Source organism: Scyliorhinus canicula, chromosome 12 (genome assembly GCF_902713615.1).
Source record: "Scyliorhinus canicula chromosome 12, sScyCan1.1, whole genome shotgun sequence".
NCBI classification, from domain to species: Eukaryota; Metazoa; Chordata; class Chondrichthyes; order Carcharhiniformes; family Scyliorhinidae; genus Scyliorhinus; species Scyliorhinus canicula.
Genome location: NC_052157.1, coordinates 111,993,381 through 112,005,607, shown reverse-complemented (window position 1 = coordinate 112,005,607; position 12,227 = coordinate 111,993,381). Strand labels below are relative to the sequence as shown.

General features: G+C 47.6%; 1 protein-coding gene across 1 annotated transcript in view; it reads right to left on the bottom strand.

Moving 5' to 3' along the window:
* rasa4 (RAS p21 protein activator 4) overlaps window positions 1-12,227 on the bottom strand; it is a 298,226-nt gene that overhangs the window by 73,395 nt on the left and 212,604 nt on the right. The window contains exon 8 of the mRNA XM_038813851.1: window positions 9,208-9,299. Within this exon, the coding sequence (XP_038669779.1) occupies window positions 9,208-9,299 (92 nt within the window). The remainder of the gene's footprint in view (window positions 1-9,207; window positions 9,300-12,227) is intronic.

Genomic DNA, 12,227 nt, shown 5'->3' with positions numbered 1-12,227 from the left:
GTGGAAGGCGTCAGGGAGGACCCCCCACCAGCGGGGGATCGGGAGACATCTAGACTGGAGGGCCAGAAGAACGGCCTTCCATACCGTCGCGTTCTCCCGCTCCACCTGCCCGTTTCCTTGCGGGTTATAGCTCGTAGTCCTGCTCGAGGCGATGCCTTTGTTGAGCAGGTACTGATGCAGCTCATCGCTCATGAACGATGTGCCCCGGTCGCTGTGGTCGTAGGCAGGGAAACCGAACAGTGTGAAGAATCTTTGCAGTGCCTTTATTAAGGTGGCTGAGGTCATGTCAGGGCAGGGGACGGCGAAGGGGAAGCGGGGGTACTCATCGATGATGGTGAGAAAGTATATATTCCGGTTGGTGGAGGGGAGAGGCCCTTTGAAGTCAATGCTTAGGCGCTCAAAGGGTTGGGAGGCCTTTACCAGGCGGGCCTTGTCTGGCCGGTAGAAGTGCGGTTTGCACTCCGCGCAGACTTGGCAGTCCCTGGTCATGGCCTTGACCTCCTCGGTGGAGAAGGGCAGATTGCGGGCCTTAATGAAGTGGGTAAGCCGGGTGACCCCCAGGTGGCAGAGATCATTGTGGAAAGCCTGAAGTCGGTCATCTTGCTTGCTGGCGCATGTGCCGCGGGACACGGCATCTGGGGGCTCATTGAACTTCCCAGGACGATACTTGATATCGTAGTTGGAGGTGGAGAGTTTGATCCTCCACCTCAAGATTTAATCATTTTTTATTTTGCCCCGTTGTGCGTTGTCAAACATGAAGGCTACCGATCGTTGGTCGGTGACGAGGGTGAATCTCCTCCCAGCTAGGTAGTGCCTCCAGTGCCGCACGGCTTCCACTATGGCTTCTGCTTCCTTCTCGACCGAGGCGTGTCGAATTTCGGAAGCGTGGAGGGTCCTAGAGAAGAATGTTACTGGCCTGCCCACCTGGTTGAATGTGGCGGCCAGTGTGATGTCTGACGCGTCGCTCTCTACTTGAAAAGGGATGGACTCATCCACCACGTGCATTGCAGCCTTGGTAATATTGGCCTTGATGCAGCTGAAGACCGCGCAGGCTTCATCCGTCAGGGGAAAAGTGGTTGTTTGGATAAGTGGGCGGGCTTTGTCCGCATAGTTAGGGACTGGGCGTAGTAGGAGAACAGCCAAGACATCGTTTTAGGGCCTTGAGGCTGTGGGGAGGGGGAGTTCTGTGAGGGGGCGCATACAGTCGGGGTCGGGCCCTAGGAATCCGTTCTCTACGACATAGCCGAGGATGGCTAGTCAGATAGTACGGAAGATGGATTTTTCTTTGTTGTATGCGAGATTGAGGGATTGGGCGACCTGGAGGAACCTCTGGAGGTTGGCGTCATGGTCCTGCTGGTCATGGCCGCAGATGGTCACATTGTCCAAGGACGGGTATGTAGCCCGCAAACCGTACTGGTCCACCATTCGGTCCATCATTCTCTGAAAGACCAAGACTCCGTTAGTGACGTCGAAGGGAACTCTGAGGAAGTGGAAGAGCCGGCCAGCTGCCTCAAAAGCAGTGTAGTGGCGCTCTTCCGGGCGGATTGGGAGCTGGTGGTAGGCTGACTTCAGATCGACCATGGAGAACACACGGTACTGCGCGATTTGGTTGACCATCTCCGCTATGCGGGGGAGGGGGTACGCATCGAGGCGTTGTGGAGGAGTCGAGGTAGGCCTCGAAGCATCGGAGCCAATGTTCGAATATTTCCTTGGCTTCGGACGCGCGGGCGTTGAGTTCGAGTCTGTCTGGCTTTACAGCGGTTTCCATAGTGCTGTCGATGACTAATAAATTGATATACCTTCAATTCACAGTGAGGCAGAGAGAGCGAGTGAACAGTAGGCTTTATTAGTCATGAACTTGCCTAGCCAGAGTCAGTAGTACAGATGAATGCCGCCCACAAGAGGCCGGCCTATATACGGGTGGGTGGAGCCAGTGGCGGGGCCATACTGGGGTTACAGTACAGTATCTGGAAGCAGTTCATATCACCACTTCCAGGTCATAGGTCACAGGTTATGGTATCATGCATGCATTATGGTGAATACATTCACCACAAAAGCCAATGTAGCACTTTTGAATTTTAGTCACTACTGTGATGCGGGGAGACACATCAAACAATGTGCACAGCAAGATCCCACAAAAAATAAATACAGGGCCACAGGATCATTTCAAAACTAAGATGGATTTTTACTCGGCAAGCGTATTAAGGGATGTAGCAGGTAAGTGGAGTTAAGATAGAGATCAGCCATGATCTGTTTGTATGGCACAGTAAGCATGAGCATTTGAATTCCCTCCTCCTGTTCCAATGGAAAGTACACCAATGACTCAGATGTAGCTGTGCAAATGCCAGGAACTGGTGCACAGATCTGAGACTCAGGACCTGTGAAGCCAGCAAGCACCAATTGAAAAAAAAAGTGCCATAGTTTCCAGCAGGGTGAGCACTGGAGCCTGTGTCTCCTGCTGCCAGGAAATGCCTGCGAGACAGCTTCACACATTTCGAACAAAGAGCTCATAGTTTGGGAGGTCAGAGGGAATCCCCGGAATTTGGCCTGGCACAGAAAGAGCTGGGTTCAGAAACTGAGGACGTGTCTCAACTCAGTGATAGTACCGCAGCTGAAGAAAATCATTCTGTCGGATAGCTGAAGGCAGCTTCCTGCTTGGAGCAGGGCCCAAGGTCTTATTACCATCTCCAATAGCTTTGATCGTCTGAAGCAGCAGACGTTTCAAAACCAGAGGAAAAGGGGGTAAACTGTATTCAAATCTGACAATAAAAATATTTGTTTCAGAACTTTCACTTGCAGGTAAATAGATCAATTCGGGTGATAATCTTACTGAGCATCGGAGGACCATTGGGATATATTGGGAGTAGTTTCTGGACGAGATTCTCCAGCCCCGAGTTTTTCGGCACGCACAGTTTACTGGCGGTGGGATTCTATTCTCCCGCCGCTTGGGATTTCCCATTGAAACCACCCCACGCTGCGGTGAAACCTGCTGGCAGGGGTGCGTTGCCAACGGGAAAGGTGAATTCCGACGATCGGAGAATACCGACCTCTATCTTCATGGTAATCTGGTGATGGTGAGTGGTTGGGGGGAGGGGACTGTTATCAACCTATTTCTAAACCAGCCTGATTCTCATCCCAGTGAAATCAATGGGTCAAAAGGTAGGTGGGTTCAACACCACGTGGGTGATCCACTCAGCTGTACCACTGCCCAGGAGGTGCAGGTAAAACCAAAATACAGCAATTGAAGTTCTCAGCCTCAGGTTTAGGACTTACACCCCAGGAGTTTATATTTTTTTTAAAAATAATTTTTATTGGAATTGTTTACAGAAAATATAAAAATATAACAAGTATAGCAACAAGCAGTAATATGCAACTAACAGCCCCATAACACCCACAATTCCCCCCATACCGTAACATCACATGTATCACACTGCCCCCCCCCAACAAGAGAACTTAACCATAAATTAAAATTAAATAAATCAAATTTAAATAAAATAAGCAAACATAATCAACGTCCCCCCCCCCCCCCCCCCCCCCCCCCCCACCCCCACGGGTTGCTGCTGCTACTGTCCCAGTACCCTATCGTTGAGCCAGAAAGTCGAGGAAAGGTTGCCACCGTTTAAAGAACCCTTGCACCGATCCTCTCAGGGCTAATTTAACCTTCTCAAGCTTAATGAAGCCCGCCATGTCATTGATCCAGGTCTCCACGCTTGGGGGCCTCGCGTCCTTCCACTGTAGCAAAATCCTTCGCCGGGCTACTAGGGACGCAAAGGCCAACACGCCGGCCTCTTTCGCCTCCTGCACTCCCGGCTCTACCCCAACCCCAAAGATCGCGAGTCCCCATCCTGGTTTGACCCTGGATCCCACCACCCTTGACACCGTCCTCGCCACCCCCTTCCAGAACTCCTCCAGTGCCGGGCATGCCCAGAACATATGGGCATGGTTCGCTGGACTCCCCGAGCACCTGACACACCTATCTTCCAGGAGTTTACATTGATGATTTAGGGAACTGAAATAGAAAAGTTCTGAATTTAAAAACAAATCTAACATTGAGCAAAGCCTCCTGATCAAAATATCAAACACAGGTGAACTAGATAGTCCAGTGACAAACTCAAAATATTTGCCTAAAATTAATCTAGTCAACAATGAATAGAAGCAAAATACGGGCAGCACGTGGCGCAGTGGTTAGCACTGCGGTCTCACGGCGTCGAGGTCCCAGGTTCGATCCCGGCTCTGGGTCACTGTCCGTGTGGAGTTTGCACATTCTCCCCGTGTTTGCGTGGGTTTCGCCCCCAGAACCCAAAGATGTGCAGGGTAGGTGGATTGGCCACGCTAAATTGCCCCTTAATTGGAAAAAATGGATTGGGTACTCTAAATTTATTTTAAAAAAGCAAAATACTGTGAATGCTGGGAATCAGAAAGAAAAACAGAAAATGCTAGAAAGGCTCAGGATGAGTGCTTGTTTTGTGTGTGCGTGAGAATGTGTCTGAGGATGAGTGTGTGTGAGGATGTGTGTGTGAGAAGGTGTGTGTGTTTTTGTGTGTGAGGATGAGTGTGTGTGAGGATGTGTATGTGAGAAGGTGTGTGTGTTTTTGTGTGTGAGGATGAGTGTATGTTTGTGTGTCTGAGGATGAGTGTGTGTGAGGATGTGTGTGTGAGAAGGTGTGTGTGTTTGTGTGTGTGAGAATGAGTGTATGTTTGTGTGTCTGAGGGTGAGGGTATGCGAGGACGAGTGTGTGTGAGAGGATGTGTGTGAGAGGATGTGTGTGTCTGAGACCCACGTCTGTGTGGGTTTCCTCCCCGTGTCTGCGTGAGTTTCCTCCGGGTGCTCCAGTTTCCTCCCAAAGTCCAAAGATGTGAAGGTTAGGTGGATTGGTCACTAAATTGCTCCATGGTGTCCAAACGCTAGGTGGGGTTGCTGGGTTACGGGGATAGGGTGGAGGTGGGGGCTTAGGTAGGGTGCTCTTTCAGGGGCCAGTGTAGACTCGATGGGCCGAATGGCCTCCTTCTGCACTTAAATTCTATGAGGGGGTGTGTGCGAGTGCGTGAGGGAGAGAAGTGCGAGTATTCAATATGAGAATCAGTTTCCAGCATCACTCCTCCTATTAAAATGACAAAAGGTAAAAATCTGTATCAGTGTCACAAGTAAGTTTACATTAACACTGCAATGAAGTTACTGTGAAAATCCCCTAGTCACCACATTCCGGCACCTGTTCAGGTACACTGAGGGAGAACTCAGAATGTCCAATTCACCTATCGAGCACGTCTTTCGGGACTTGTGGGAGGAAACAGGAGCACCCGAAGGAAACCCACGCAGACACAGGGAAAACGTGCAGATTCCGCATGGTGGCCCAAGCCGGGAATCGAACCTGGCGCTGTGAAGCAACAGTGCTAACCCCCGAGCTACCGTGCCACCCAATTAAGTTAAGACTTGACTTTTTTTTAAATAAGAGAACATTTTAGATAACCCACTCCTAAAGTGGTCACTGCTTCCAGGGGTTAGTGTTAAAGGGCCATGGGAGGGTGAGTTGATCGGGGGTTAAAGGTTACTGGTGAGGGGGCTATGGAGGTACTGAATGTATTAAATATATGTGTGGATATAGCTAGAAAAGACTTGTTGGGCTGGATTCTTCTGGCCCGCTCGCCACAAGAACACCACGGGCGAGCCGTGTACAATGGAGAACTCCATTGACCTCAGGCGAGATTATCCGGTCACCGGGTGGACGTGACCTGAGAATCTCGTCCGTCGACATTCTAAGAATGCTCAGGGTTCCCCAGTGCTCTTGGGCGGTCACTAGGGGTTCCATGGATTGAATAGCTTGGTAAACCCTGATGTAAAGGAAGCATTATTGATGGAGCAGCTTGGAGCTAGTTGGGTCTAAAACACTGCCTTGGGGAACTCTTTGGGTTGAGAGGATTGATCTCCAACAAGCCACAGCCTTCTCCCTTTGTGCTGGGTATGACTCCAGCCAGTAGAGAGTTTTTCCCCTGATGCTCATTGACTTCAGCTTCACTGGAGCTGCTTGATGCTGCACTTGGCCACATGTCCCTTGATGCCACTCCTCCCTCACCTCCTGGAATTCAGGCCTTGAGTCCATGCGTGAACCAAGACAGTAACAAGGTGTGGAACCGAGTGGTCCTTTGGTATGATAAAAAAATGGAACATGTCGGCGTTCACATCTGAACCACCTACACCCTGGTGTGGGGACTGGGTGGCAGAAATGTCCTATTTCCAAACGCAGTTACAAATCTTATTGAGCTCAAATCTGAGCAGAAGTAGAGATCATGCACACCCTCCTATAGGGACGCTGCCGCCTTTCATCATTCCTAGTACAGAGCTCGAGAGGTCCTGCTTGTCTTCCGTATGGTGACTGGCGTTTAACTGAGGGCAAATGGCGGAATGGCGGGGGAGGAGAGAGGGGTGGAAGATAACCAAAATCACAGGAGGCAATTCAAGGGAAAATGTCACATTAAATTTAAGCATAATAAAACCTCTTAAAATGACACCTTGCTGGAATGACTAAGAGATTAAATTTGCACTTTCTTTTCAAGTGTGGGCAAATCTCAGAGATGGTCCATCAGAGCCGCACTTTGAAGCTTGTTTTATAGTGTAATTTGGGTAGATGGCTGCAAAAGCTGAAGTGAGATGATTCACCGCTTGATGACTGTCACTGAAGCATTGTATAGTATGCATCATCTATGACCCACACAACAACATTGTGAGGCAATGAGTGATACTGAAAGTCTCCAGAGCGTCAGTACTATCCAAAGGCTGGATTTGATTTGGTCAGAGTAAAAATAAAACCCTTTGTTTATCGTGAAGCAGTCATTTAGCTGACGTCGTCCAAAATTCTACAACTTCCTTCTCTTGTTATCTTCTATCACCTTCCATGTCCTCATTATCGTTTCACTAAATTAAATTAAAAGGCACAACATTTAATGCGGCAGAGCAGCTTTGACTCTGATAGGCACGCACCAACGAGGTTTGAATCTGGTAACACATTCTGTTGTTGAAAAGCTCTTGGTTTGAGAAAGCTTTGCTGCTGTACAAAGCTTTGTATAGAGCTTTGATCAGACCTGCATCTGGGGTTGTGTGTTGCAGTTCTGGGCATCACACCTCAGGAAGAATGCCCTTGGAAGGGTAGGGTCAGATATTATCAGAATGATACCAAGACTAAAAGGGTTAAATTATGAGGAGAGGGGGGCTGCATGGTAGCACAGTGGTTAGCATTGCTGCCTACGGCGATGGGGAACCCGGGTTCGAATCCCAGCCCTGGATTACTGTCCATGTGGAGTTTGCACATTCTCTCTGTGTCTGTGTGGGTTTTGCCCCCACAACCCAAAAGATGTGCAGGATAAGTAGATTGACCATGCTAAATTACCCCTCAATTGGAAAAAAAATAATTGCGTACTCTCTAAATTAAAAAAAAAAAATTTAAAATTATGAGGTCTGGTCGGATGGGCCTGACTTCCAATCCCTTGAGTATGGAAGATTAAGAGGTGATTTAATTGCAATGTTTAAGACGGCTGATAGATTTTTGTTAGTGAAGGGTATTAAGGAATATAAAAGCAAAGCAGGTCAACCATGCTTTAACTACAAAACAGAAAAGACTCAAGGGGCTGAATGGCTTATTGCTATTCCAATGAACTGATATACAAGCACATACTGCACCCTGGTACTAGAATCACTTGTAAGAATCTGTTACTGCGGTCTTCCTCACTCTCCTGTAATAATAAGCTGTCATTGGGTTTCACCTTATAACCAAGTAAGTTTCAGGAGATAATATTAGTTCGACAAGCGTACCTGTCTCATCACTCCCTGTTCCGATTGTACAGAATTTCAGTGAGACAACACCTGCAGTATTGTATACAGTTTTGGTCTCCACATTCAAGAAAGAATATACTTGCATTTGTGGTGGTGCAGTGTGGGTTCACTAAGTCAGTCCCTGGGATGAGGGGGTTGTCCTATGGTGAAAGGCTGAGTAAATTGGACCCTATAATCGTCTGGGGTTTCGATGAATGTCTGAAATTCGGGGTCCATAGGTGTTGATAGCCCCCGTTAGCTGCCTAGTAGGCAGAATGGATACTGCAGTCATTACTTGAATGTGAATCCTGGCGGTGCAGCAAGTGCTACAATTATGTACGTCTGGCCAGGTGGAGTAGAAATGTTCCCCCACACTGTGCATGAATAATGTGGGCAACTGTCCTGGTACCCACACCCCCTTTACAAACCCCCCCCACCCAGCTACCACTCCCAATCTCACCACCCTACTTCTTGACAGGATCGGTTTCAAGGTCCCCCAGTATTGCACCGACCAGGCTCCTACAAGAATGAGTGAGAAGCCTGTACGTTAATGGGGCCCTGGATACGGACTGGGCCTCTTGCTAGTAACACCGGCGGCCAGCATGTTCTGGTCAAACGCATGATCATTAAAATCTACGCTCAAGCCTCAAGAGTTGAGAAAAGAAACATTCGTTGGCGTGACTCGCTAAATAAAAGCAAAGAGAAGCTCTACTATTTTCCCAGTGCTGGGCTTTCTGGCATTCATTCTATTTTCTTCTGTGCTTAGTTTCCCTATTCACAACGGTCTGATTCTGGCAGCTGTCCCATTAACCTGCAGGCTCTGGGGTTTGCTCTTAAACCTGCTCTGTCAGCATTACTTTGACAACGCAAGTGAATCATTCAAGTGTGCGCACATGCACCTGTGATAGCCACTGTGAGATCCACTTGGGTTTAAATCAATGTGAATTCCCATTGAAACCACCCCACATCGAAGAGGAACCCGCGAGCAGGGTACACTGCTGATGGGACCAGAGAATCCCGCTGCCAGCAACCGGGAGGAAAATTCCAGCCTAAATCTCTCAGGTGGAAGGGGGGTGGGAGTGGGAGGGTGGAGGGGATTCCATTACATTATACAAAGAAGAGCAGAAGGGTTCCCCCTGGTGTATTGGCCAATATGTCTCCATCAGTCAATATCAGTGAAACAGATTACCTGCTCAACGTCATTGCTGTATGTGGGATCTTCCTGTGCACAACGTGGCTGCTGTGTTTCCTACATCACAACGGTGACTACATATCATACTGAATTGGTTGTAAAAGGCTTTGGGATGCCTGAGATTGCAAAGGGCGTTATACAAATGTAGTTCTTCCTTCCATTCTATTCTGCGGTGGGGGAGACAAGAAGCTGTGAAGACGAGATGACTTACTCAGTCTCGCTCCTTCGTGCCGTATCCGGGAGCAGCATGAACCAGCCTTCTTTCTGTTGAATCGCCAGGAGCTTGTTAATGTTGAATGCAACCTCGAGAGCGAAAGAAACAACAGAAGATGAAAACGTAGCTGCAGTCCACGGTCATGCATAAGTTACAGCTCTTCCATTTTAGACCACCCATTCAGCAGCCTGCATCTTCCCAAGTCCCCAGCGGACACACACACACTCACACACACTCACCCTCTCACACACACCATCCACAACCCAAGAATGAGGAAAGAAAAGTGTCTCTTTAACTATTGATGTTAATGTGGAGTAGAGATTCCAGTCTTTCGCGGTTAAAGATACACAATACAAATGAGGCAATTGTTACCTAAATTTTACCTCACAGATTCCAAAAACAATTTCCATCCACTTTACTGTTTCGAATCATGTTTAAATTTTTACAATCAGGTTTCCACCTCTGCTAAAGTACCTACATTACTCTGATCAAAGTCACAAATGACATTCTATGTGCCTGTGACATCCCTCCTCATCCACATCGACCTGTCTGTAGTCTCTGGCACGAGTGATCACACCATCCTCCTCCCAACATCTCCCCACCATCACATAGCTGGATGAGAGTATTCTGACCTAGTTCTAGTCTTACCAATCTAACCATATGCAGAGTATCACTTGCAATGGCTTCTCTTCCTCCTCCTGCAACGTTACCTCCGGTCTCCCTCAGGAATCTATTCTTGCCCCCCACTCCTATTTCCCATCTACAAGCTGTCCCTCAGCAACACCCGAAAAACAGAGCGTTAGTCTTCAGAAGCACGCTGACGTCACTAGCCCGACCTAATTACCGCCACTTTCACTCCTACACTGACGGTAAATTATCTGACTGCTTATCCAACATCCAGCACTCGAGCAGAAATTCACTCCAGTTAGATTGGAAAGACTGAAGCATTCCTGGCTGGTCCCCCACATCATTCTACCTTCCGTAAACGTGAGGCCTTCCAAAACTCTGCCGTCTGTATCGTAACTTGAAAGAAGTCATGGTCAACTGATCAACACTGGCTCCTGATCAAGCAGCCCAGTGGTTAGCACTGTTGCTTCACAGCTCCAGGGTCCCGGGTTCGATTCCCGGTTTGGGTCACTGTCTGTGTGGAGTCTGCACGTTCTCCCCGTGTTTGCGTGAGTTTCCACCGGGTGCTCCGGTTTCCTCCCACAGTCCAAAGATGTGCAGGTTAGGTGGATTGGCCATGGTAAATTGCCCTTCGTGTCCAAAAACAAAATGCTAGGTGGGGTTATGGGGATAGTGTGGAGGTGTGGGCTTTCCAAGGGCTGGTGCAGACATGATCTGCTGAATGGCCACCTTCTGCACTGTAAATTCAATGATTTTAAAATTCCCATCCCCATTTTCAATTATTCCACCTTGTTCCACCCCATCTCTGTAATCTGCTCCAACCAGGCATCGCTCTCCTCTACACATCTCATTTTGGCCTTTTCAGCATCTCTGTTTTTAATTGCTTCACTATAGGTGGTCATACCTTCAGCTACCCAGACCCTGAGCTCTGGAATAGCCCCCTACATCTTTCCAACTTGTTCTCATCCTTAAAGACACTCCTTATAACCCACCGTTTTGACCAGGTTTTTGGTCATCTGACCTAATGTCTCCCTGTATGACTCAGCATCATATTTTGTTTTATAATGTTCCTGTGGAGCACCTTGGAATGTTCTATTACATTAAATATGCTATATAAATATGAATTGCTGTTGTAATCCCCAAAAAATTTGGAAAGGCTTTTAAATATGAAAAATATATTGAAAAATACTTTTTCTGAATAGTAGTAAGTGATTTATGTAATTTAATCATGGGCTTGAGTTATCATATTAATGAACTTTGTATGACCCTCTCTTTACAGTACAACATGTATGAGACCTCAATATGCGCTATTCCTATCATGCACTAGGTGAGATGCACATTCAGAGAGCTAGTGCAAACACGGTGGGCCAAATGGCCTCCATCTGTACTCTAACAATTCAGTGATTCCTCATAAAAACCATTAATGAGCACATTGTAAGTTCTGCCAAGCACACGCTCATGAGTCACAAAGATGCTACGTTTATGAGCGATCGCTAGCATTCAATTATCTGAATAAGTTAAATGCTGATGAAGGTCACCTTTAAACCATTCATCTATTTACTGCCTTCAGGTACTGATGAGTCGGCAATACGCTCCTGTCATTTTGTTTGAGATTTCTGCAATTTGTGGGTTTCTTTTTACCAATCGCTGCCTTTGTGCTCTGTAACTATTGCTGTTAATCTCAACCCTGATGCTCTCTGGATAATTGCAATTTCCGACATTACAAGTGACTAATCCTCAAAAATACTTAATTGGGTATAAAATGCTTTTGAATGTCCTGAGGTTATGAAAGGTTTTTTATTTACGGAAGATTTTTTTTTTTTATATTTACACTGGGATTGAAAACAAAGATTCTGGGTTCGATTCAACGACCATGTCAATAACGGGCAAGGGCAAAATTGAGATTCGCACTGGGCTCGAACGATTTGGCGATTCAGCCGACCCACACCCGATGGCGAGTTCCAGATCACGCCCAAAAATGTGAGTGTATCATTAACCCTTATTTGCATTCATTTCGGTTGAATTGACAAAATTGAAGTTGAATGCAGCAGCCTCCTGGGAATTATCCCACTCCCCAGTCATGCAGGCATCATATAGTACTGCTTTTCAAACATGTGATCCTGCCAATATGGCGAATGAGGAGAACTGAGGAGGTGAGTAGCTCAGGGGCACCAGACCTGCTGCCTCGGTGTTAGAGGTGCATAGGGGACCTTTCAGAGGGATTCGGCTTGGTCGTGGGACTGAAGTGTTCCAGGTCAGGAGTCGCTCCTGGGTGGGGTTGGGGGGGGAGGGGCTTTGCGTCTGAGCGACCTTCCAGCCATCATTAAATATTGTGAAGATCCATGACAGGCACAACCACAACTGCTGCCTTTCTATCCTACCAGACAGTT